Source organism: Syngnathus scovelli, chromosome 10 (assembly GCF_024217435.2).
Source record: "Syngnathus scovelli strain Florida chromosome 10, RoL_Ssco_1.2, whole genome shotgun sequence".
In the NCBI taxonomy this organism is placed as follows: Eukaryota; Metazoa; Chordata; class Actinopteri; order Syngnathiformes; family Syngnathidae; genus Syngnathus; species Syngnathus scovelli.
The window spans coordinates 25,301-53,261 of NC_090856.1; the positions used below are offsets into that span (position 1 = coordinate 25,301).

At 42.6% G+C, this 27,961-nt stretch overlaps 1 protein-coding gene across 5 annotated transcripts; it reads right to left on the reverse strand.

The window, feature by feature from the left end:
* On the reverse strand, positions 1 to 27,961 carry LOC125976158 (neuroligin-1). Of its 5 annotated transcripts, none has more exons than XM_049732107.2 (24): positions 27,788 to 27,961; positions 27,253 to 27,332; positions 26,732 to 26,824; positions 26,120 to 26,302; positions 25,885 to 25,974; positions 25,445 to 25,552; positions 24,862 to 24,935; positions 24,464 to 24,594; positions 23,963 to 24,078; positions 23,716 to 23,778; positions 23,311 to 23,530; positions 22,898 to 23,007; positions 22,246 to 22,365; positions 22,096 to 22,164; positions 21,883 to 21,993; positions 21,350 to 21,446; positions 21,040 to 21,121; positions 20,805 to 20,883; positions 20,106 to 20,225; positions 19,858 to 19,996; positions 19,524 to 19,678; positions 19,167 to 19,274; positions 18,652 to 18,780; positions 12,775 to 12,956 (listed from the first exon to the last, which is right to left on the reverse strand). In XM_049732107.2, exons 1-24 carry the CDS (start codon positions 27,912 to 27,914, stop codon positions 12,945 to 12,947), a joined length of 2,616 nt encoding a protein of 871 aa, XP_049588064.1. In that variant the 5' UTR covers positions 27,915 to 27,961; the 3' UTR covers positions 12,775 to 12,944. The 5 variants fall into 5 exon arrangements, with proteins under 5 accessions (XP_049588065.1, XP_049588066.1, XP_049588067.1 ...); XM_068652267.1 differs by lacking the exon at positions 12,775 to 12,956 and adding an exon at positions 17,244 to 17,377 and having other exon boundaries at positions 27,788 to 27,960; XM_049732108.2 differs by lacking the exons at positions 18,652 to 18,780; positions 19,167 to 19,274; positions 19,524 to 19,678; ... (18 more) ...; positions 27,253 to 27,332; positions 27,788 to 27,961 and adding exons at positions 1 to 1,533; positions 1,872 to 1,949; positions 2,337 to 2,493; ... (6 more) ...; positions 9,054 to 9,113; positions 14,657 to 15,218 and having other exon boundaries at positions 12,285 to 12,956.

Consider the following 27,961-nt stretch of genomic DNA (forward strand, 5'->3'; position numbering starts at 1 on the left):
CAGCGTTGCAAAAGTGTTTATTTGGAGCCTTGCGCTGGATTTACGGTACAATGAATTTAAGGATGTGTCATCGCTGATTGCAAAGCTTGTTCACATATTTCCAGCTAGATATTAATTTCTCCATTTGTACCTACTGAGTGAAGTCCCAGGCAACAGTAACCAGTAGTGTGAAAATGTTTTACCAATCATCGTTCCAGGAAATTCCACTAACTTCATTAATAGAGGGTGAAAATGATCCTTTTAATTTTATCAAGAAAATAAACCATCATGCACACATCGTGTTAAAATCTACTTATTCTTCGGGTCGGCCAGATCTCTGTCGACATAGTATCCTTGGTTTCAGTCCTGCTGCAACAGACCCCGCCCGCCGATTGAATGACTATAAAGCATTGATGCTCAAAGTGCAGCAATACATTTTTTCATTGTTCTGTTAATTTATTTTCACGATTCTTGAAAATACAAGAAGAAAAGCTTCTTTAGAATTCCATTGTGCATATTGCATACGCTTCCTTAAATGTTTTTGTCTTCATCTAAAAAAACAAACAAACAAAAACAATGTATTCATACATGCCAAAATTGCTTTGAATTGGGAATCTGCCCTGTAGTACTCTACAGTGCATTGAATATCTATTCCAATGTCACTCAGCCTCAAGCAGACTGTAACATGATTAGATTATACAGTTCAATCTTTTGCTGTGAGTAAAAATGCTGAAAAATATATTGTAATGGTACTGTCTAATTCTCCTAATCTAGGTCTCTTGTACTTCTCCATTTGGGGGATTTTTGTCTTCCAAAAAAGTATCCCTCAATAATACCGTTACTATGACCAGTGGTTCGGCGTCAGCCGCCGACAAGAGTATTTCGAGATTTTCAAACAGGACTGCGGCGTGAGTTAGGAGAGTCCTGCTTGTTTGAGTGGATGGATACCCTGGACTATACTCGGGTGGTGGAATGCGAGTGTGGGTGGGGAAGAGTGTTATTTTGTTGGGTGCTGGGAAAGGTGCTGAAAGATTGGAGGGAGGTAAGACGTCCAATAGTACTCGGGATCATGGTAATGGTGTTTGGTGTCATGAGAGGGATGTCATCTGGTGAGCGCCTCAAGGCCAGAGTATAGTCTGGCGGGCAGGTAGTCCTTAGCAACACGTCGCGAGGATTTAGCGGATCACCCTGCATCCGCCTGCAGTCTTGGTCCAGGTCTGTGTGTTGCTTCATCTGAAGAGACATGATCTCTTCTTCCTGCGTATGAGCAAGGTCGTTGGTTGCACTCTGTTGCGGGCTGCAGCCTTTGTGGATGTCGTGCCGGTGCTTGTCCTTCTTGTAGTAGAGCGCTGCAAAAGCCAGGATGTTGAGGAAGAGCAGAGACGCTCCCACAGCGATAGTGACTGACAACTCGGTGGAATAGTCACGCTGGTCCACTAAATGCGGTTGCTTGTGGATGTTCTGGATCTCAGTTGGGAGGGGAGTTGGGTTGGGGTTCTTTGTCACTAGAACCTTTGGCTTTGGGGTGCGATTGCTTGCGCCCGATGGGGAGATCTAAAGAAATCATACAAGAGAAATGTGTTAGTACATCATTAACAGATGGGGCGCAACCTACCTATTTTTTTAAAGGCACAGCAAATTCAAAAAGTAATGATTATTTTGCTAAGTGTGATGTGTGTGCCGAGTTACACCTGTTTTCACAAACGTTCAGGCCAACAAAATAGATGTTTTTTCAAGCAGTGTGTTGCCATGGCAACCAACCGGGTTGGACAAAATAAAAAGCTTGGTTTTGATTTTTTTTTTTTTTATCATGATCATCTTAGATATACGGATAATGTTTCATTGAAAATGAGCATTAAATGAGTAACACCAAATTTGAAAAAAGTTCCCACCTTGGTGGTAGTGGGAATAAGCTGAGTAGCATCATTAAGGCTGTGCAAATGAGGAACCAGCTCCAACCATAAATTAACCTGGGGAGAACAGAGAAGAAAGTTATTATCTATCCAAATCAAAGCGTCTGTCTGTCTGTCTGTCTGTCTGTCTGTCTGTCTGTCTGTCTGTCTGTCTGTCTGTCTGTCTGTCTGTCTGTCTGTCTGTCTGTCTGTCTGTCTGTCTGTCTGTCTGTCTGTCTGTCTGTCTGTCTGTCTGTCTGTCTGTCTGTCTGTCTGTCTGTCTGTCTGTCTGTCTGTCTGTCTGTCTTTTTCCATCCATCAGTCTGATTTCCCACCCATCTGTCCGTCCGTCCGTCCATCCATCCATCCATCCATCCATCCATCCACCTACCTACCCGGGCTTCCAAGGACCCAGCGACTCCTGTTATGCATCATGGACTTGTAGCGGAAGGATAAGTCACGTACCTTGTTGGCACGATAGTGCTCTTTGACTCGGGGCTTGAGGCCTATGTGCAGGTACAGCTGGTCTTTCTGGTTGTAGCGTGTCCATGCGACTTCTTCAAAGCGGTTGGGCTTTGTGTGGATGAATTTGGTGTCCTGTGGTACAGGCTGGTTTGGGTCTCTGAAAAACGGTAACCACAAACAAATCGTAACTAAGAGTGAAGTAGCGCGACAATAACGCATTTGTGGGACTGTACCCGGTTTTGGCAAAGTTTGTCCAATAAGTCATCATCACGGCACTGAGCATAACATCATTCTTGGAGAAATTGCAGGGAAACAGCTCGGTCGGGCCGATCATCGGGAGGCCAAACACGTAGGGGATCTCATCTCCGTGAGATGCGTCAGCCCAGGGTGGCACCTAATGAGCAACAGAGTCATTGGCTCAGTGTTTCCACCCGTCTGTATCCATTAGGACATAGTAACAAACGCACAAAATCATGCAAAATAAAGAGAGCAACAATGACAATGACTACAAGGAAGTTGGGAGGTTGTGTAAAGCGTACAAAAGACAATGATATGCAACTGCTTTTCAACCTGCCTTTCATTTAAGATAAGATATTTCATCATGAAAGGGATGAACTTTATTCGTGCAGATATTGCTCAGGAAATGCCAGAGACTCACCTGTTCTGTTTGACAATGATGATAGAATGCATAGAAGTAAGTCGGAGAGCCAAAGCTAGAGTGCAGGTCAGCTGTGGCCACAGCGGGTGCCACCCACTGGTGATCAGTGAACAGGGCCAGCAAGGTCTTCCTGCGCGTCTCCGGGTTATGCCTATCGGCCCAATCCGTGTACATGAACTTGATGGTCTCTCGGAGTATGTCTTTACCCTCTGGATAGCCATAGAGGTCATCCACAAAGCTTGACACAGCATAGTCAAAGTCATTGGCTTGAACACCATTTTCATTGTCCACCATCAGCTCCACAAATTTAAGACCCTCACCCTGGTTCACTCCCAGCATAATGTCATAGTTAAGGAATTCACCTGCAAATCAAACACAGAGAACCGCTTGCATCGTGTGCTGGCGAGAGATCGAGAGAGTCGAGCCCGCCCGAGATGTTTTCTTGTACCTTGCTCCATGAGTATCTGAGGGTCATCGGGGATTACGTCGCCATCGATAACGGGTCCGAAGGCAATGTGGTACCGTGCTGGTTGGATGTCTTGATCTACCAACTCTTTATAATGTTTTCTCTGAAGACACGTGACCAGCTCCACCGTGTCCTCCAGATTACAGCCGACTTTCTGGCCCAGCGTTCTGGCATACTTAGCTGGCTGGAAGCTAACGGCCCAGCTTGAGAGCGCCGTGCCGCTCTGGGTGATAGCCCTTTGAAACAGACCTAAATAGGTTCCAACCAGAGAAAGGAAAGAAGGGAAGAAATTAGAACAACAACAAAATAGCATGTGACAGACAGACAGACAGACAGACAGACAGACAGACAGACAGACAGACAGACAGACAGACAGACAGACAGACAGACAGACAGACAGACAGACAGACAGACAGACAGACAGACAGACAGACAGACAGACAGACAGACAGACAGACAGACAGACAGACAGACAGACAGACAGACTATCTAGACATTTGACCTTTTGTCGAGTTGCTCCAGCGGTTGCCCTCCGAGTAATGAGAAAGTGTGAGAAGGTTGACGCAAGAGGCTCCAGCCCCTGACCCAAACACAGTTATACGCAATGGATCACCACCAAAGGCTGCGATATTCTCACTGGTCCAGCGAAGAGCTTGGATTTGGTCCAACAGACCATAATTCCCCTTGGCTGCCTGGTCACCAGTACTAAGGAAACCTGCAGGGGAATATCAATGATCACGGTCAAGTCCAGTCCAGTCAATTCAATTCAAGTCAAGTCAAGTCAAGTCAAGTCAAGTCAAGTCAAGTCAAGTCAAGCCAAGCCAAGCCAAGCCAAGCCAATGATCACGATCACTTGAACAATTGTTTCAGGAAGAAGAAAAATAAATACATATGCAGTATAGAAAAGGGCTCGAATGATAAGACTATGTGCGTCTGATACGTTCAAGGTCCAGACTGCATTTTATTCGCAACTGACAATTTTTGTGTGCGTCGTCCTTACCTAGAACACCCAAGCGGTAATTGACTGTTACGACAATCACATTCCCGTAGCTGGCCAGGACGCTGCCATCAAACAGGTTGCCAGTTCCTTCCATGTATGAGCCACCATGGATGAAAACCATCACTGGCTTGGGACTTCCGCTCTCCCGTATGTCTAAAGATAGGGCAGAAAAAGGAATAGAAACTGGCGATTTTAGATTTCAAACTGATGCTGGGACAGACCCAAAGAATCAACACCACTTCTAGGGTGCCTTACTATATACGTAGCATTTGGTACAAATGAACTTTCTGTTGACTCATGCACCATGTACAGCAAGCAAGCTTTTCATGGGCTCCCCCATCTGATTTCAATAACAGCGTTACCAAAAATAGTACAAAATTGAAAATGTTACTCCCTCCTAATAACGATGCGCCAAAACCCGAGAGCTATTGGAGACTTACGACTTCACTTTTAGAATTGATTGAGGTTAATTGTACTAACGTTCATGCATTGTTCAACTTTCTTGACAAGTAGATTTTGTTTCAGAAACACGCTGATGGTAACCACGGCCAACAATGATCCTTGCCAACATCAATACTATAATCACAATAAAATACACCAAAACACAAGCGCATCTATGCAAGTGTTTACAGCCATCCGCCACCATACACAATGACAAATTGGGCATGTCGGAGGTGTTGGGTTTGACATGAATCCTTGCCGGCTTCCCACTCTTCTTGTCAGAGAGCAACAGTTTCCGCCTGTGACGTCTATTTGCGTTTATTTGTTTGCTCAGGAGTTTGTTTGAAACTTTGGTCGGTGGCACTCTGGTTCCGTAATTGCTCCGCATTGAAAAATAAAGTTCAAATCCCACAACATGATCAACTTGAGCACGTGCAGCTATAAAGGGCCCTGGCAATGTTGGAGTACTGCTGCGTCAGGATACTGGCAATTTGGAATTGGAATTTTTCCCGACATTACAAACGTGATGAATCATCAAGCTTTGTCGAAAAGTCACAACGATTGAGGTGAATCAAAGTCTGGAGGCAATGCTGACAAACGTTCAGGTGGATTGGTTGAACGGGCTCGGCGCTCTGGTTGCCACCAAATGCTACAATAAAAACAAAAGTTGCTGTGTAAAAGTCTTCAGGCTGTGACTATTTGCATACATTTGAAGTTTGGGATGTTTCTGAGCTTGTATAGGAGTTGCGATTCATTCCCTCTTTTGCGGAAAAGGGAACTAACTGTGAAACGCAAACAATGGCTCTCTCCCGTTACATACTAGCACAGTGAAAAGTCATACTTTTCTGTTCCCTGATGAGTCCCAAATGGTGCGGCCCAAGTCACAAGACAATCGGATGAACCCGGCCAGCAAAAGTATGATGCCTGTACAAACTTGGACACTGCAAATCCAAGACTGGTCATACGGCTGAAATGGACTTTTTTTCCGTTGTTTTTGTATATCTCGTGTGCCTGCCACGCACGCCACTAAGACTCAGCAAACAGCCACGTAGCAGCCCATCTCCCTCGACTCCAGTCGTGTCTGATACGTTCCAGGACGTCCAGACTGCATCTTATCCGCAAGCGGCAATTTTGGCAACGACGGAATCTTCCCGTATTCCCGTGATAGTACGAGTGACAGAAAGTCAGCTAAAGAACCCAGGACCAAGTTTAGAGCTACTAACCTTGTTGGCATCCCTTGTCAACCTCTGAACTAGCAAGTGTGTTTTTCCAGAATGGTTCCTACCAGACCGAATTTAACACGCATTCCTTGTCAATCAGTCTGGTCCAAAACATGAGAAAGCGAAGCAAATGCAGTGCCTTCCGTTCAGCGCGTGCTCTTTGGCAGGGAAATTATGATTTTCTTACCGAGCACAAGCAAGAATGCACAAGAAAGGAGGTGGGCTCGCTCGTTGGTTTCCTAACAACCTCCGACACGAGACAACATTCTACGGGACGCGTCGGAATGTGAAACTCTTCGGTCCAGATTCTCCCATCAATATCAGCTTTCCCGCTGGACCCAATAAGTTTTCCAAATTTGAGGCGTTATTGTGAATATTGGGTTTCAAAATGGTGAGACTTTATGGAAAACAAAAAAGAAAGAAATAGAAAAAGAAGAAATCTTACAAAAACAATGAGGACCTCATAGCAGTCGCTGCTCGGCCTCGACTTAGAATAAAGAATAGGAATAACGTCTGAAAGCCACAGCCTTCACACAATAATAAAGAATAACGTGAAGGATTAGAACGACAGAAAGAGAACAAGAGAGAGCGAGAGAGAGATTGGGTTAATGATGTTTTAACTGAAACAGAATAATGTATGGCATGCAAAATTTGTTTGGAGCTGGGTTTTGTGAGTAATATTTACTTTTTTTATTTAAAATGTCAGCTGCAACATCAAAAAACAAAATGACAGAAAGAACAAACCCAGACACAGCGTCAAAAGATAAAACAGTAGACATTTAAAAAAGCTGAAAAATGGAGTCAAATATATTTGGTCAAAAAACATTTTTCAAAAAAAAAAGTTGTATCAAAAAATGACAAAAAATTCAAACCAAAAAAAAAATTATTAAAACTAAGTCAAGTTTTGTTTGTTTTTCATATTCATGCAAATCAATCATTTTCTCAGTAAAGGGAAAATACCTTCATCTGTTGCGTGGTCACTATCACTTAAATCATCAGAGTGTTTCTTTGTAAGGGGACCTATAAGACCAAGAACAAGGAAGGAGGAAAACAGGTTTGTCAAAAACACATACAGCATCAAAAAGACGCTCTTTGGATTAGACTGTGATTGAAATGCTTCTGTAGCTTCTATATAGAGTTTGTGTGTGTGTGTGTGTGTGTGTGTGTATATGTGTGTGTGTGTGTGTATATATATGTGTGTGTGTGTGTGTGTGTGTGTGTGTATGTATGTATGCATAGTATGGATTAGTCATGCACTACTATTTTGTAATGTGTAATATATACACACATGTATACATATACACACACACACACACGTTAGTCGTGCATGACTAATCAGTTGAATATAGCAAGAATAGAAGATTTTAAATAAAGTGTGCTTCACAAATGAAAGAAAAAAAGGTGAAGCACATCAGCAAAGCAATGTGCATTCTTCAAAAATGCAATAGAAAAAGAGTGAAAGAAAAGAAAAAGCTGACTCAAAAATACAGGGATCTCCTGCATGAGTTGCACCTGGTTCCTGGTTGGAGTCGAAGGTTACTGCGCCCACCCTATTGAGAGCATTAGCCTCAAGGGCAACAGAGCCCACAGAGGCATTTGCCATGAGTTCATTGGCATATTTCAGCCGGACCCAAAAGGAGAAGGTCGTGCGTGGCCGAGGTAACGAGCAGAAATCAAATGTTTTTCTAACCAAGATGCCAGCTGTCACCAGGAGTCATTTTCCCCATCACCACCGAGCTTTGCTTTGGGATGGACCTACGCCTCTCACAAACTACACAACTTATTGCTATCATACTCTAGTTCCATCTTGAACGTGCCAACGTCTACGTATACTTTGACATCAACGTGCTGAAAACATGAATTGGCATCACTCCCCCAGAGAACTGGGTGTCGATGAATTCATAAATTCATGGACAGCCTGACCTGTAATAGGCCGCCGGGTAATTGTACTAAAAGAATACAGACTGAGAAGAGCAGGGAGTATTTTGAAGGTCATTTCTTTCCAACGAGATGAGAGGAATGGGGATTAGCACCACCAAACTCTCCCCACACTTACGGAGTTTCAATCAATTCAGATTGAATGCAACTCTCCACTGGCTGTGAGCGCGAGTCACCTTACAGTATTGTCATAGCTGCACGTTTGGAACAAGCGTCAAAATGGCTCAAGAATTCAAGGACCAACTGACTCTCAAGAAGAAGCGTGCAAGCTAACCCGTCCATCCGGACTACTTATGGCTCGCTCACTATTTTGCAACAATATTGTGCTAATCACCCACGCCGATTCTACGCTACCTTCCAAAACTATTTTTTAGTTGCGACAAAATGGCAGCAATGTGTCTGCTTCATAGTACGTTTTCAAATCAAGGAGCACAATGATTAGGCAAGTATATATTTTGACCATTTTGCTGCAGATTCTCCAACTCCATAAGGTTGAATGCAATACAAGCATATCAAGGGATGTGTATTGATTGACATGACGAGGGATGCCACAGTGTGCGTCATTATTAGGCAGCTTGTTTTTCTCAGTCAGGCAGGCAAAAAAAAGACTCTGAAAATTCTTTCAGCAATGGCTCGGATCTCGGGTAGGGGGGGCTTGATCACAGAACCGTTCGGCGTTTCATCGCAAATGGTCAACAGGGTCGCAGGAAACGTGTTATGGGAAAAAAAAATGAACAAGCAAAGATTCGACCACTTAACCCAAAGCCCGCTCCCATTTTTTTTTTCAAACATTGGATTTTCTCCTTGTGATGCCTTTCACTCATCTGAGTGAGCTCCTGCACAGAAGAAACGGGCAGGATCTGTTGACATTGCTTTTCACAGGCCTTTTGTTGTGGCTTGACCTCAGGGTTGGCTCGCTCTCTCGCCCTGTCTGTCTGTCTGTCTGTTCAATATTTCTTTATTCTTACATTGTGCATGTGCATATAATACATACCTCCTTTCCTACATATTTTCTTGCCCGGTTTTCTTGCACATTCCTTGGATATTCTTTTGACTGTAAAATGAATAGAGCACTAAAAAATAACATGTGGCCCCTGGACACACATTGCAGAAGTGTTGGCATGCACACGCACACGTACGCACGCGCACGCACGCACACACACAGACACACAGACAGACAGACACACAGACAGACACACAGACACAGACACACAGACAGACAGACAAAGGGATTTAATGAAACTGTAATATAAAAATAAATGGAGAGAAAAGGAATAACACCACTTATTAAATCCCGGTTCAGTTCTCATGTAACCTTGTTTGAAATACAACCATTGTTACAAGGCTGTAAGTGCCTCTAAACAGTAGAAAGATGACAAAGAAGGGCAAATATCTTAGAGAGGCGAATGCTGGAAGACCTATTTAAGATCCATATGAGGCTTAACAATTAGACACAGCGATATATCGCTTTTTGGAACGATAGAATTTGATGCCATTTTGTTAAGATATTTCAATATACAGTCGTAACAATGACTTTTCTGTCAATTCATCTGTACTAATTAAAGGTAACTCCAAATAAACAATGTAATATTTTTTACTGGATTCCATTTCAAAAGCATTACAGCTTTACTGGTTCCATCCATCCATTTTCTGAACTGCTTTTCCTCAGGAGGGGCGCAGGGCTTTACTGGTTACGAAATGGGGGGATAAAACGAATGAAAATGGGGAGCGGGCATTGTTACCACACCGAGGTAGTTCTCTTACTATTCTAGCATAAACAAAGTACAACAGAAATAACTAGCTCCCTAATAATTAGTTCTCTTTTAAAGCTTCCGTATCACGTTTATAAATTCCTCCGTTGTATGTTTTACTCATTCCGGGCCGCAAAATGTACGCCTCTCTTTCTGGTCAACATGTGTAGTTGTTTTTGTTTGTTTGTTTGTTTGTTTGTTTGTTTGTTTGTTTGTTTGTTTGTTTGTTTGTTTGTTTGGCGAGGTAGAGCTATCTTGCACTGCAAATTTTTGGATTGATTAAAAGATGTCAACAGCAGAAGACTTGTCCATCAGGCCATACATAACACGTGACAAAATAAATCCCCTCACAATATTTATGAACACGTCTTGTAAACAAACACTGCAGTCAATTTAAGCAGTAAGCTAATGCGAGAAGCTAACGAACGCATTTAACAAATTACTGGATTCCCCAAGAATAATACAGCACCTTCGACGCAATTCATCTGATACAACCACAAGAAGTGAAAACATAGAGCGCACAGCTCCAAAAAGAAAAGACTGACGCTAATGCTATGAACGTCTTGGAAACAAGCACTGTAGTCAAGGTACGAAGTAAGCCAATGCTAGCGCTAGCGAGAAGCTATCGAATGCATTTAACACATTATTGTGTTCCCCAAGAATAAAACAGCACCTTCGATACAATTCATCTGATACGACTACATCCACAAGAAGTGGAAACAGAGCGCACAGCGCTAAAATCAGCAAAAGATTGACGCTAATGCTATGAAAACAAAGGAATCATGGACACGCAATAATACTAAAGAGAAATACTGTTTGTGTCATCTCAAGCTTACCGCTTTACTGTGTCAGTCGTTTTCATAGATTCTCTAAATTGACAAGAGATTTCTGCAACACACATCCTTGAAGTGCTTCGCACAGACAAGCAGGACAAAAAACGAAACTCAACCAGGCACCTGCTTGAGGTTCTGATGCTGCGGGACGGTTGGTGCATCCGACAACGGACCATTTAGATGCCTCCACCTCGGCCTCCTTGACTTGTTTGCACTACAACAGTCTCTCCGAGTAATAAAGATGGCGGATTTGCGAAACCGTTTGGCCGCACCCACTACTTTGTTTGGCCGCACCTGCTACCTTGTTTGGTAGTCCCGCCCCAACGGATGTGACATAATAGATTAAAATGGAGACAACTGAACCGAGTAAAATAAATAAATAAATAAATAAATAAAAAATAGCCCACAACCAGATCAGCACCACCTGGAGGGAGAGATTAGATGAAATTGTTCTACAATCCCGGAGACTCCAAATGCACAATGAACTGTATTTGAAAGCTAAAAAAGTGATGTCTTCTTTAAATAAGAAACACATCATTAAAAGAGTACATTTAAGATTTACATACCTTGACATTGACTTGGCTAAATCTATGAACGCGGAGGTGGAGAGGAAGTGCGGGAGGAGTCATTGTTTGGAAGGGGAATCCCGGGGAAAAGCGGTGTTGAGGATGGATGAATGGGTGCTTTTATTTTTATTTTTATTACTTCAAAACTGAGTATCTATTAAAAATTACATTTAACAATTCATTTAAAATTCTTACTAGAAACAGGGATGCCCTGATCGATCGGTGACCGCTCGCGATCAGTGGATTTTCGTGAAAAGAGCATGATGGGAATTGTTGATCACAGACCTCCATAGCCAATCAACACGGTCGATAATCGCCCTAAGCCTTAGGACCTAAGGCTCTCGTTGCACAAATATAAAGCATGTCAATCATGCAGAAAGCAGATTTTTTTTTTTTTTTTAACTTTGAACGAATGTGTACATCGTTAATGAGTTTCAGTAAGCAAGATCTAGTGAACTCCAATTCATTTTGAAGAATTAACCTGGTTGTCACTAACACAACTTTGAGTCACAGTTTGTTAGAAAGAAAAACTGTGATATAAATGTTAGTGTTTAAATATGACACACAACTGGCAACACAAATACACGTAGTATACAGCATGGATTAACGTCCTTAAAACTTTCTAAAGAAAATGTATTGCGCCACACAATGCATTGTGGGAATTAAGTGGTGGGGGCATATATGCAGTGTTCTATAGAATTTCCAGTTGGATACCCAAATAGCAAAGTATGCTTCAGCCCTATTTGAGACTGCAGATAGGTGGCTCAGTGTTACTGTCAAATAAAGCAATCAAATCAAAGATGTTGATGATGGTGAAATAAATTTCAATGAATGTTTTGTTCACAAACACACGCACACGCGCACACGCGCGCACACACACACACACACACACACAGTTACATCCATGCTTATTGAACATGCTCAGGGTCATGCGATATAGTGGGAGACACGCAGAAAGAAAACTGCACTCGCACGGTTCCAATAACACACCAAGTGTGAACTCTTAAGCAGATTGCGGACTCATTGGACTGACACCCTAACCAATTCTTTTCCCTTTGCCAATCCACTAACTCACCATCTTCTGTGGGCACATAGATGTTAAGGTAGAGGCAGTCCTCACTCTGGTCCTGGACGTACGATGACACCACATCAATACTGTTGGTGAACCACACCGGCAGCATGACATCAGGAAGGCGGCCCTCCACAATGTTCTGGGGGCACACCGGGGCAAAGCGCGTTGCATTGCGAATATCCGGCCACGGCGCTAACGTCTCCGGTGGCTGGAAGCGGCGCTCGCCTGTCGGCGGAGCCGCGAACGGGACGCCCAGAAACTGTACCACCGGGCCCAAGATCTCATTGTTCAAGTCCTTCTTGATTCCACGGAGCTTGCCATTGGTGGTGGTGACCACTGGGTCGTTTTCATACATTTTCTCAGCATTCACAGCACACATGTGCACTAGCAGGACAGCCAGCCATTGAAAGCACCATTTACTAGTACTCGTGCGACGCTTCGCACCGACATATCGCATTTTCTTGCTGCACATAGAAAAAGGCTGAAGTAGGAGATGTCCAGTCCGTAGATGCTGCCTCAATGTAGCCATAGCTCTGTTTCTTTCCTTTTTTTTCTTTTTTTTCCTGTGAATTTCAATATAGTCCAAATAGTAAAATGTTGTCCTTCCTTTGCTATTTTTGGGCGAGATGACAGATGACAATCCAGAATACCAAAACAGATTGTTTAATCCAGCCCCTGCAAAAACAAAAAAACAATTAGTACCCACATGAAAATAAATGGTGGGGGAGAGGGGGTTCATACAGTTTTGTTTTTTGTCAGAACCAGATTTATAATTCATCATGAAAATAACAAAGGTTGAATTCCATCACAATCGTGACATGACTAATTACAAAGACATACAGATTGTATGATTGGCCACACAACGGTCATATAAATGTGAAGAGAATCTAAAATGGTTTCTTGGAAAACAATTAGGAAAGCAACACCTGTGCAGTTTTGATGAAACGCAAACCATTATCAAGGAATAAATGAATTTGGTGAATATCTTATCGTAGAATTTGGTGAAAAGTAAACATGGGCATATCAGCGGAAAGAACATTCATGAGAAGTGGTGAGGCTAGGTGGATGGGAGGAGGGACGGAAGGCTGAAGACAGCATTGAGTAGATGTTTTCCTTGAGGGGTGAGCTATGTAGATCAGAGCCCCAGGGACTGACTGCATGAACCGATATAGCCCAGCCACTATCTCCAGAAAGAACACCAAGGCTAGGCAGTACTATACATATAATGAATAAACAAATTCAATTACAAAAGCAGATAGGGACACCAAACAACTTACTTCATTACTACCTACACAAGGTTATATTTGGATCAGAATAGAATAGTTCAGTGGGTGCTTATATTTTCAGACTTGATATGGGTCAAAAATATGGACATTTGGACTGTTGTTGGAGAACTGCCAGTCTGCTTCCTAACAAAGAATTTTGAAGGACCTTTACCGGCGTAGAGTTTTCATGACTGATTATCTTAACCAATTCAGTTCCTGTTCTAGTGAAAAGTGTCATTCATTAAATCCATTAAAAACATGATTTGCACATTTAATACGTACACACACAACCTCAAATACCCTCTTGCTAAGTCAAGAATGTTTTCGAAAAAGATAGCTGCACAACTGAGCCCCCAATGGCTGGAACTATCAAAAGCTTGCACACACACATGAAAGATTAAAAAAAAAAAAAAAAATTCTTCGTCAAGAGATAGCAATCAGTTTTGGGAACGATCTGGATATCTGGATGGATGGATGGATGGATGGATGGATGGATGGATGGATGGATGGATGGATGGATGGATGGATGGATATAGAGAGAGAGAGAGAGAGAGAGAGCGCGAGCGAGAGAGAGAGAGAGAGAGAGAGAGAGAGAGAGAGAGAGAGAGAGAGAGAGAGAGAGAGAGAGAGAGAGAGAGAGAGAGAGAGAGAACATTGAGTGTTACACAATTAACAGATTATCTATCACGTTTAAGAGAGAAATTGCAGCCGCACAGTCAAAAAGGGACAGAACGGTGTTGGATGTGTGATTTTTAAAATGTCATAGGGACGAATTGGATCCCGAGCGACTTACTGAAATCAGTCTATTGTTTGCGCAAACTGAGACGATGTCGATGTAAATGTGCCAGGTCTGTCAGCCGTCTGGAAGGGATTTGCCGAAGAAGCACGACGATTGTTTCTCCACATTATGCATTTCCACTCGACATGACGACATGAACCATATACACACACGTATTTGAATTTGGCCGCCCGGCCCATTCCTCCAGCATCCGATGTCGTGCCATTAACACATTCAAATCACTGCATACGCTGGCTGTGTCAACTCATAAATCCTGACATGCCATATTACCCATTTCCTGACGAGAGAATTTGACAAACATGTTCATTTACCATGATGTTAAGAGTCTCCAGTCTGCTGCTTCGTCCACAACAGTCCTCGGTGCACTGCGTATCGCTGGAAAATGGAGTCTTTTTTTTGTCGACATAGCCCGTACGAAATGCAAGGAATAAGTACTAGAAATAAGAGACCTCAAAATAATGGATTCAAATCATGACACTAGCGAACAAAAAAAGGGGGGACTCTACTTCACCCCACCCCCCACCCCAATAAACAAACAAACAAACAAAAACTGTGGGTAATCGCAGGTGTTTCAGTGATTCACGTCGATATTAAGAATTGCTTTCTACGACGAGCATGCAGTCACTACGCACTCGCACAGAGAGAGGGCTAGACGCACAAACCGTCTACTTCAGAAATGGCGGCGATGCTGGAAAGATGAACGGGATTCCACCACCGCCCGCTCCTCACGATACAGGCTGCATTTGAATGATATATATATATATATATATATATACATATTAAAAAAAAACCTTCCTCTTTCTCATCTTCATACAGCTTTAATGCGCGCAGCGGTTGGGGGTGGAGGGTGACCTACCTCGCAAAAGCTATACAAAAGCTATTCTGTCTACACACGCGAGCGCGCGCGCGCACATATTAAATATAAATATATCTACGAATCTACATACTGTATATCTTTCCGCAACGACAGTTCAGTGTTGCTGTTTTTTTTAAAAAAAGAACAGCATCAATTGCATTCATTATTGCATCCATTATTATATCATTACTTTTATTATCGTAGTTATTAGTCATTATTATCAATTATTATTATTATTATTATTACATGCGAAAACCACCACAGTTTGGCTATCGCGCCATTTCATGACCCAGTAAAAGAGCAGGGGTCAAACCTTTATTAAAATATTGGAAAAAAATATATAACTTTACGGCCATGTCTATTCACACGCTGTTAATGTACACTTCATTTTAGCCTTACTAAAAGTGCTGGGTCAAAAACAACCTCATTTTTTGGGTTGTGCTGAGCAAAACCACCCAGGAAACTGGGTCAAATTGGCCCAAATTCCTGGATCGGTTCAATTTTTAAGCCAGCAATTTTAAGGGCGCAAAATTATGTTTTGTTTCATGAATTTACTGCACGGCCAATCAGCGATGTCGTTTAGGCAGCGATTTCTGTCTTGACCAATGAGAAGAGCTGTACTATTGGGTCTTGACCAATGAGAAGATCATGAGAATAACCGTACTATCAACGTAGCGCGGTGTGAGTGAAGGAGGGGGGGGGGGGGGGGGCACGCACGCACGCTTATTTGTGGCATCCTTTTGTAATACATTCTCTCTTTCAATAAATGTTTTCCCAATACCTTTGCATCCAGGGGATTTTTTGGAATTCCAAATATAAGCCAATGATTGGCCTTTTTTTGCGTCAAAGTGGGAGTGCAGGTGACTCAACTTACGTACTTCACAACAAACGGCCATTTGGCAGACGTGAGCAAAAACTCTACAAAAATGAGGCTTCAAGCTGTTTATTGACACTCAGCTGAAAGGTGCAGTCAAGCAAAACCAGAGAATTACATGTGCGTTTATAGCAACCACATAGCCTCTGCTTGTTGAATGCTAATACATATAAAAGTGGAAACGACAGTAACAATTAGTATTTCAGTGGCAGTTTTGTTACACTTTAAGCGCAGATAGTTGAACATAAAGGGTGCGACACACATTAAAAGCATCTAACAACAGTCACACAAGTCACGTGCTCCTCAGAAGGCCAAAGGTCAATTGACTCATTTGTTTATTTTTGTGTGTATTCAGTGAGGTTATGTTCTGCAACCCAAGCTTCTTTTTCCTCTCAAACAAAGTTCCAAAATTGATGGAGGGAGACGTACTACAAAGGTAGGTGCCCATTCATCATATGATTCCATCTTTCCCCCCCCCACATTTCAATTCCCTCTTCAGCATTACAGCGCAAGCTTGACCTCCGAGTAATGACTTTTTGGTAGTTAAACCTCTGACTCCATAGCATTTGATTACTGTATGTATATATATATATATATATATATATATATATATATATATATATATTATGTCCACAGTCTCCAGCCATTCGCATTGTCATCGAACCCCAGGCAACAAGTGAATATCACCTGCAGGTACCCCAGGGCTCAAATGATGAGTAATAAAGTTCTTCCAAATCAACAACTTCAAATCTACTTCCTTTATTGTATTACCAATACTGAAAATCAAGAAGATAAAAACACATGGTACTTGAATGAATTAAACCTGCATATGTAGGACAAAGACAAGGTTTCAAGGGCACTCAGACATCCCTTTACGCCGAGGTTCTTCTAATGATACGAGCCATAAACGGGGGAGCCTTGGGTTGAACTCTGCAACCTGAGCAGCTATTGAAATCCACAATTGTCGCCAATGTTTTTGAGTTGAGGCAAGGGTTAATTTGGGCATCTGAAAAAGAAGCAAACTTGAGATCGTCTGCGTTGGGAACACTAAGGCTTGAAGAAATATGCGGAATAAGAAATGGAGTTCAAGGACGGAGGGAAGATTGAAGTGGTCTTTGCTTTCCGGGCCATCCGTGTCAAAACTTGGGGAAGTCATATTTTGGACAGGGCACAAAGAAGTGAGCATACAGACAGGAAGGCTGGCTGGCGCTGGGAGGAAGGTGGTCCAAAGAATTAAAACGTTGCACCGTGGTACTGCTTTTGGCAGTCACTCAAACTGTGCGTGGAGACAGAGCGAGACATCTAGAATACCAAACAAAAAGAGACATAGTGCGGTCGGTCATTCATTAAATAGCAGACTCCAACGACAGTCGAGCAAAGGGATCGGGCGAATGGATCAAATATCGACAACCGGTTGAGCCCATCCTCAAGTCATTTGTCCATTTCGTTACAGTAGTCCGGATCAATATCTTCTCTTCATCTTCATCTTGGATGGTGATTTATTTCCAAGTTGATGTTGTCATAACATGCAACCAAATCCTGATGGGTTCCTGCACTTGACTTACTTGCAAATGTATGCCACGTCCCCATGCAGAAGACGACCTTTCCACCACCACCACCAAACTTAACTGTCAATCTTGGATCCAGACAGGCTCTGGTAAATCTCCTGCAGTATTTGCGGTGTAATTCAACTCGAGATTGATAGGATGAATCTAACTTCTGCCACTTTTCCAGCGTCCGTCCGTTCAGCGGGCTGCGAGCCCAGTGGAGCTCTGCTGCAGTGGAAAAGGGGCTGGCTTTGGATTTTCTAACCCACAAACGTCTCTCTGATCTCCAGTTTTTCTTTTTAAATTCTTTATACTTGACGCTGAGACACAACATTAAAGGTGCCAGCTACCTCTACAGCTTCTTAATAATCAAGGCTTTGGTCACAGGGTGGCTTCTTGGCATGTTGTTAGAGGTCAAGTTGCACTTCAAGTGAAGGTCTGAGGTGCTTGGGTTCTTTGAATACACACCCATTATTTACGTAACCCATCAATTAGTGAGCACAGGTGAGATTGCAAATTACAATCGGGTGCGTTGTAAGACAGACTGACAAAACAAAGGTTTGTCAGTTTGATTTTTCTGTCTTCATTAAAAGATTAATATTTCTGCAGTGAAGCTAATTTATTTTCATATATTACACCTCATTCAGGAGCGCTTCAGCTTTCATATTAAAGTCAGTATTAAAGTACATACATATACATATATATATACACACCTATGTACATATATACACACATATATACATACATACATATATATATATATATATATATATACATACATACACATATATATGCACATACATACGTACGTCTACATATACATACGTCTACATACACACACATACACATACACATACATATATATATATATATATATATATATATATATATATATACACACGTATATAGTCGCCATCAGGGACCGCAGAAAATCAACTGCTGTGACTAAATAATAACAATAATGACAATCTACATGACGAGTTTTAACACTCAATGGATGACCAGTTCATCAGATAAACAAAGACTTACAGACAGTATTGAGCTGCTGCTGTTTTCCGAGTTCAATCGTTGTTTTTTATCATCTGGGGTAGTGTTGGAGATAAATGCCCTCTGGAGCACACGCTTCGGAGTCTTTGTGAAAGAAAATGCCCTCGTCACCTAGAACACATTTAAATGGCAGTTATCAAAATGTTCTTTGAATATTCTGACATGTCATGACCATGACTACCTTCCTAACAATCATGCTGCTGATTTGTCTAGCGAATAAGCTCAACAAATTGATTCAAGTTGATAAAAATCAATATTTCAGTGTTAGCAACAAATTTCATGATGGATTGTTGTGGCATTGTTAGCGCATCGCTCCCTTGCTGCTACACGTCACAATTCACAGAGCTTATCATTTTTGAATAGTTTTCGATAATGTCATTAGGCCAGCTCTAATAGGAAATCTGATTTCATTGTCATACAAATGGAATGCATCAAAAGCTAATTTTGTCAAAGTAAAAAAAAAAAATCCATTTTGAAAATAACGATTTTGCTTTGACCTTTTTGGATGTTTTCTTGATGGCTCTTGAGGCTTTGCTGAGAGTGCTGGCCATATCTTTAGTGTTGAGCTGCAGAGAGTCTGGGTCTGTAGCGTGAATTAGGTCACCCTGTTGATGGGATCCAAAAAAATAATAAAATTGCGCTTCAAGAAATCATTTCTTCTTGTTATTTTCCTACGGCACATTCAAATCAACAGAATCAAATTGTTCCTTTTTGAGTTTTCTGTGGCCTCACGGGTGCCAATCATATTTGTCACCTTGCTACCTGCGAGTACGTATGTAGCCCTTTCTGTAATTAAGGGCTGCACGTATAAATACACATACATTTGACTTGACGTGCGCGCTTTGGAGCATTACCGCATCAGTACGGCAGATGGTGTTGGCCACATGGCGACAAAGCGTTCGAAGCCAGTCGCTTTTCACCGTTTCCTCTCCGGCCAACTGGAAGCTGAACAGCATGTTCTCCTGCACGGTGGGCGGGTGAACGACTAAAGCAAATGCGTTGACGCATTCTGAAAGGAAGAGCAAAAAGACATACGTACATCCAGGACAAAATGTGCAACCCAGATTATTCCAGTATTTGTCATGAAAATCTACCTGTACAGGTAGTTGGATTGCTAAATGACATCTGGACAATTAGATCATGTTTCAATATCGATGAGATGCACATGCGACCGGTCGCTCATCCCACCTTCTGTGTCACGCAAGTCCAAGACTCTTCGAATTTGTGAGAGCGGCATCAAAGTGATGTGCTTCAGCGGAGGTGGCGCTTTTGTTTGCCCCAGTGGACTCTTAAAAGTGTTGGTAACTTTGTGTCGTTTCCTTGCAATCTGAATCCAAAGAAATAAGTGGTTCAAAGGTAGCCATCCATCCCTAATGGACACGACAGTCTAGGCCAACCAGTAAATGAGGCGCTTGAAAAGCCCGGAAAGAAGTTACCTCCAAACAATCAGTGAAGAGGAAGAGTGTGACATGTTCGCCGCGGTCACACGGTTGGTCACCGAGCGCAATGGTTTCCACTTTATAAACCAGACTGCGGTGGGAGGACAGCAAGTTGGCCTGCAGAGAGAGACAGCGAGAGAGAGACAGAGACAGAGAGACACGTAGAGAGAGAGAGAGAGAGAGAGAGAGAGAGGCACAGAGAGACAGAGAGCGAGAGAGCGAGAGAGAGAGAGCGCGCAATACCATAATGACAAGGTTGAATGGAAAGACACATATCCTGATGCATAATCATAAAATCACGTGAAAACAATGGATTCAAGTTAGGCTCGCTACAGCCACAATGACACGCATACAAGTACTTCCTGTACCACAAAGAGAGAGGGTTAGGGCTAGGGTAACCCTAACCTAAGTACTTCCTGTACCACAAAGAGAGAGTCGCAATTTTAAAAAGCCCACCAACGGCATATTGGGGTCTTTAAAAACCTGAATAATGCCAATGTTTGGGTTTAGCAGGGTTACTGGCTGCATGTCATGTGCTCTGACTGTGTGTCATTCATAAACGGCCTGCCTTCAAAGATGCCTCGTGTGCTTAGGTCATGTTAACTCAAACAATGCTGCTCATTCCCACACAAAAATGATGCAACGTCAAGTTGGGGTGATTTTTGAAGGAGACAAACAAGATCAAGTCAGACTTACGGGACATCCGTCAACTTCATAAACAACGTCAAAGATCTGCTTCTGACCATCCGTCTTCCTCTTGTCCTCGTTAATGTGACTGGTGGAGCACAACATTAGATCAAAATTCTCACGTGGATTCCATACTTACGTTTCTTTCTTGTTTTTGTTACCACCGATTTGAAAAATGGCTCGGGCAGTTATGTTAGTAGCGTGAGAATAAACCCATTGATAATCCCAAATGAGATTCACTCACGTCATAACTTCTTTTAGAGACTCGATTGCTTTCTCCAGTTTCAGCTTGTCAGGGTTCTCATCTGATGTGTGCTTCTTTATGTCTGGAATGGTAAAAGGAAGGAAAAAAAACTTATTTCAAGGGCGAGTGCGTAGGGCGAGAGGTGGGTTGAAAGTTGTAGCATGGAGAAAACCAAAGTCATCTCGACTGGAACATGCAAACCTTGCAGAAGAATGTCAAGCCGGCAAAGCGGACACGATTGGCACGTGAACCGGCACGCGACGACATCCAACATTTCTCCCAGGCATGTGCACAAACGAGCGCGAGTTACCATTTAAAAGTAGAGCCACACTAGGAAGTCTCTGTACAGGTCTGATGAGGAGCTCTACGAGTGCCTGGCGCCCACATTCTGGCTTGGCCTGGTTGATCTACATAGAAAGATTATTCAAATGGTTTGATCCAGCGCTTTTCAAAGAGCCGCATCTTAGAATGGGTTGTTGTGATCAAACAATGAATCATAATGCAATGACACAATAAGAGGCAGGTCTTTTTCGTATGGATGCCGTCGCCGCACGTTGCAAATGGAGGGCATTTCCACAAACGTACAGTTGACAAACAACGACGGTCAAAAAGTAGCCACATATACTACGTTGCCAATGGCTCGCTTGACATACCAACTCCGCCTGGCACGGGCATGAATGCAAATGCCTCTTTGCTGTGATACGTATATTTATTCATGACTATCCATTTCAAAAAGATGGTTAAAATAGTGTATAAAATTGTCATTTCAGGGGGAAACAACAATGAAATCATTATTTACCCTCATCCAACAGTTATTGCATTGCTCCTTGTGGTTTGTCTTACCTTTAGAAATGCATGGAAGCGTGGCTTTTGTTTCTCACATTGAACAACAGTATCCTTACTCATTTCAAAAAAGTTTACAAAGGGAGGGTAGGCCTTCAAAAGCTCCTTTGACTGGGGAGAGAAGATGGGAAAAAATTAGAACAGGGATGACACACACGCGCATATACATACACACACACACTACGTACGTATACGTGTGACATTTGCACTTACGTATTTAAGGATAATATCTCCTACGCTCTTTTCTTCTGACCATTCTCTCAGGAGGCCCTCAAGGTCACTCTGGAGAGGAAAAAGCATTTGCTCTTCAACAATTGCATAAAAAGTGCAGCGACAAAAACTGGTAGAGAATATGTAGACAACCTTTATTCTGGTGTGAACCTCATAGATGTCAGGGATGCATCCAAATATTGTTTTAATTTCTTCTGGGGCAAGGATGGGTCCCCCCACTTGACCATCTTTTTCAAGTGGAAGCTTGAAAATCTGCAAATATGACAATATGCCTGTATTAGTTGATGATCAAAGGGATGGCAATTTATTAGCAGATCTATTGAAACGAAACATGCAATCCAATGTGCTTATTGGCCATGACACATTCTTTGCGAGCGACGTCATTCTTTGGCAGTGGTGGTGGTGGTGGTGGTCCAGCCCGACAACATTCCAAATGACGTGTACGTTTTGAATGAGCAGAAACACAAAAAGTCATAAAAAGCCCAGCACTTTTTTTCCCTTTGTCAAATACTATGTGTCCTGGCTCAATAAAGGTTGGGAAACACGGTTTGCTAGAAGAAGAGTGGAGTCATAGAAGAGCGGAGTCATGGAGGCTACAAAAGCGTGCTCCCAAACGGCAGCCTTTGTTCAGGGCCCAGCCACCTCCATAGAAAAGGAAGAGCAAATTTGAAAGCTTTAAATCACTGTGCTCAAAGTGACGTGGTTTGCTCGACAAATGTGGTCTCTTGACACAGCCGTGGTTTGATACCATTCCCATTCATTCAAAGGGCACAACTCAACCTACCTGGAGTACGGTGTTCAAAATGGCGACGTAGTTGCTTTCGGTTTGATAGAGCTCCTTGGTAACTTGCCACCGGGCCGATTGTTTGGGCGGGGCTGCGGTCTTTGAACTCTCTGGGATAACAAAACAAAAACACCTCCAATTTGAAAGACCCTGTGAAAACGTGAACACTGAAAAGAATTGCTTTGTGCTTCCCTGCGCCCATTTTCTACTGATTGTCAAAGGACAGTCGAAACGTCATATTGACATTAAGAACCGAAGCCGATGCCGTGACGGCAATGACCGTGATATCAATTCCAAACGCAGGGCAGGGTAGGGCAGGGCAGGGCAGGGCAGGGCAGGGCAGGCTCCGTGTCCTCCGGTGCGAGTGGCCAACACGTAACCTACTTTTGCTTCTACAAAAGATACCATCTTACCCACAAAAGATCTGTCAGGTGTGATTGTAATGTCGAGCAACGAGCCCAACGACAGCAAACGTTCCGCCGACGGCCTTTTCGGGGGTGGAGGGAAGGGCAAAATCTCCGTCTCCTTTGTGAGGCGAGCAAGCGTGTCCCTTAAATGCTGACGCTTTCGGTTACTGGTGGGGGTAGAGAGGGACAGGAGGGACACTGCTTTCTTCATGGCTGGGCTGACATTCTGAACAACAACAAATAATTATTCCATGTTTGTTGGGGAAAACAAGGTTAAAAACATTTCAGAGCTCTGGGATGGACACGGAGCCACCCGTTTGCGCGGTTCATCGATTCATAAGAAAATATTGACAGATTAATCGATGATTGAAAAAACCGTTAGCAGCCTATTAATAAATACAGCAAACTTGCCTTTTCATAGTGGTACATGGACTCTCCGGCCCGAGCATCCATTTGAATGCTTCCCCAAAACCACTATAAAAGAAGGATGTATGTGTTAATAGCGTATGTCATAAGTGTCATCCAAAAATGATACCTGACAAAATATGTTAAGTTCAGGCCAACGAGATCACATTTTGGGTCTAATATACTCGGGAACGCGGTATATATATTGAAGTATATATGTATTTGTCATCCAAAATACAAGACGTCTGTCTACCTCTTGTTTGACCACAAAGACTTTCTTTGAAGAACAATATGGCAGCTCCTTTATCGAATCCTCATCCACCACCATGTGTGTACATCTTTCGTTTCCAACATTCAGATATTTTCCACCTACATCCAGAGAGCAATGACAATAAAGCACATGCGCAAAAGTTGCCTTATTCAAATCATTTCCCTTCCATAATTGACTAAATGGTCATGTAGTTCAATAGCTTGCGTTATACTGCTGCACTTCAGAGATAGCTAGCTAGCCAGCTAGCCGGCCGGCCGGCCAGCCAGCCATCTTTTGAAATTCATTTATTCATATATTAGCGGTGAATGACACTTTTGCATATCTGTTATCCTCTCTTTTATGTGCCCGCTCTTGAGAACGGATACTGCTGGACACTGAATCTCCCCCTGGGATCAATAAAGTTACTAGCTAATGAAAAACAAAATGTGTTTCTTGTTAAAAAAATATTGACTACAAAATAAAAAGACACGTCAAATCACTGACCATGTTTCACAGTCCTCTCTTCCATATTTGTTCTCTCGTCATCTGAAAAGCCCCAAAAACTGAGGATGCAGTCTTGGAATGGCGGTACTTTGAATTCTGTTTGAAAATCATCCTCTCCTGCATGGAATGACCTGATATTATTGAAAAGAAAGAGGACAAGGTTAGTGGCAAAAATGCAATTCTTCCTAAAGACGAGAATACAGTTGTCTGAACTTGACTGAAAGATGTCACTTTAAATAAGTGTACTAGGCATTCTTCACTGCACTTGACTCCATGCACCAGATTGGTGTGCCAATCTTGAGGCGTCCAGTCACTAATAATCTGGCCGAGTGAGCATATTCGCTCCTATAAAAATGATGATAAACGATGGGAAAGCTTTGGAAAAACCGCAAACTTACCCGTCATTTCTTTTCTCCCAAGCTTTGCGTATCCACGACGGAGTAAGGATGGGTGTCCCCATACACACAGCCAGCTAAAACAAACGGACATAGTACGTAGTATTAAACAGCAGCTTGGCTCACATTTGAACCGAGGGAGTAGCTCAAGGAACCGTTGCAGACGGACGGATTAGAGCGTACGACGCACTATTACAGAAAAAAGCTCCACGGCTGTCCGTGTCTTTCTTGCTGCCCGAGAAGATGTCGTCTTCCGGTCCGAACTATTAGCGTAGCGACAATTATGATTTCTTTTTTCAATAGGAAAAGGTTCCTTCATTTTCAATCGACAACACAGGCCAGTTATGTGATGAATTTGACTTATTGTGTTCATTATTGTCTCATACTTTAGCCCCATCCTGAAGTGACATTATACACAACATTAACAGTAGATAAATCGATACTGAGAGCAGGAAGCGACTATACGCTGGACCTTTGTGGCTCCACAGATATCGTTTCAATGTGTTTAGTTTCTTTTACGCACGGGACGCTTTCACAATTCCAATGCTCAGCTCTAATCCCCACTAGAGTCTTAGCATGTACCAACCCTGTATTTTTCTCCATGAGTCGAATGGGCAACCAGGTGTGTCACCTTGGTGCTGAAGTCCTTCCGAATGATGCCGCCCATGTGATGAACCAAGTTGACCAAGTTTTTCTACGATAAGAGAGACAAATAAGGTCACGCCGAGAAGAAGGGCCTACAATATACAAACGATAGGTTCAGAGCTGCAAACCGAGTCAAATTCACATTTGGCACTCTGTCATTGAACATCTCTCTCACGTCTCTCTCTCTCACATCTCTCTCTCTCTCTTGGTCCATCGCTAGAGCTGCAAACCGAGTGAAATTCACATTTGGCACTCTGTCATTGAACATCCCTCTCACGTCTCTCTCTCTCACATCTCTCTCTCTCGGTCCATTGCTCTCTCCCTCTCTCCGCCCGTAAGAGTACAATTGAAAAACCATGAAGGACTAAATAATCATCTCACCATTTCTTCTTTATTCCTAAATCCGGTGAAACACAATGATAGATTCAGCATTGTGGTGGAGTACAGGGGGCGACATGAAAATGGAATTGGCTGGAAAACAACAAATCAAACACAGTGCTATTGAAATCAGCGCTTTTTCAATATTTAAGGATGCTTAATACATTCATTTTGGTGGAGGCAAGGTTGACTTAAGATAAGAGACATTCTTCAAATGCATTCGTCAGTAGGACCTCACCTCCTTCTTGAAAGCACAGTAGAACACAACGGGAGGACCTACGATCCTGTTATCGCGCTGATAAAGGCCGTGATAATCGGGAGATTTAAAGTCAGTAAGGACAAACACCGTCTCAAAATCACTGTTCTTTTCATCACTGAACTCTTGGATGTTCTCAGTGATTATGAACGTAGTACTGATTTCCTGTGGATGAAAAAAAGTCAGTAATTGGGGGAAAAAAAAAAAAAAAAAGTCGACTGAAGAACCATGAACACCAAAATAAAATCAAACTAATTTATGAGACAAAATATCTAGTTGAGTGCAGCTTTTAAATGTTCCAATAAATGCAAACTAGGACCCACAGCCACTAGATCTGTGTGCAAAAGACATACGTAAGCATATATGCAAATATGCATTCAGTCAAGTTGGGATGTTGTGTTTATGTATATAAAAATCATGAAACAATGACTTGCAAATCGATTACAACATCATTATGAATCCAAAATATCATATATGGAAGAAAAAAAGAGAAGTCATAGTCATTAAATATAAATCACTTCTGACAAATGTAGTCAGCGTCAATCAGTACTCATGCAACACCTCTACAAGTTTGATGAAAACATTGGAACGTACCATATTGACAATGGACTTTTTCATCATTTTCTCTTCTGGACACGATTCACTTCCTCTTATGTTTACCACAGGTACCTCCATTACTCTTACATCCTGTGGAGGGGAAAAGCACATGAAACTCAATGTGGGGGCACAATTATTTGGGATGCAATCAAATTCTTAGCATAGAAAATAGTTTGGTTGTAGTTTTGCTGGCTTCACTTCTAATAGGTTCCGAGTCATAGGGACAAACGAGGAGATGGGAAGAGACCCAAACTTGAGGGTGACTCCAGGCGGTATGTGTGTGTGTTTGTGTGTGTGTGTGCGTGCGTGCGTGCGTGCGTGCGTGCGTGCGTGCGTGCGTGCGTGCGTGGGTGGGTGCGTGGGTTGGATGGATGGATGGATGGATGGATGGATGGATGGATGGATGGATGGATGGATGGATGGATGGATGGATGGATGGATGGATGGATGGATGGATGGATGGATGGATGGATGGATGGATGGATGGAGAGAGACAAAGGGAGATAGATCATTTGTACCTGTAGTGCTTTCACCAGTTCAGGGTTTTTGCACGCCTCGCCCACGAGAACAATCCTTGGCTCCACTTTTGGCAGCATATCTGTGTGCGAGAGCAAAAGAGCGAGCGAGAAGCAAAGCAAGCCAGCAAAAGAGAAATAGCGAGAATGAGAGAAAGAGAAATTGAGAGAATGAGCAAACGAGAGAAAGAGAAATAGAAAAACTTTTATTCATATTCACTGTTTTGGGTCCATTTTAATGACAACTTTTAGAATGTAATTAGACGAGGAGTAAACTTTACTCAATTTATGTAAGCGTATCGTAGCTTCCTATTTCAGGTACCCTTTCCCAAGATAAGGATTCTACCCAAATAAAGTGTCTTCAAATTGCTACCTCATATTTAATGGGTTGAGTACATATATTTTTGACTCTATATAGTGCAGCATCAAAAATAGATGTATAATGATCAACCTCGATGTGTACAGTGAATCTAAATCTCAATTGCAAATCACTGCATAGTAAGAATAAAATTAAATTAGGCATCCAATCCAGGCTAACCTTCTCTATCGTCACATGCCGTGCCGAGTAATAAATAGTCCTTGGTGGGTTCTTCGATCCTTGAATCATATGCGGAGGAATCCACCAGCAGACTCCGACCAAAAGTTAAGATGCTGTTGTCAGCCATCTCGAGAATGGGGGGGGGGGGGGGGGGGGGGGGGGCAAGCTGTCTCA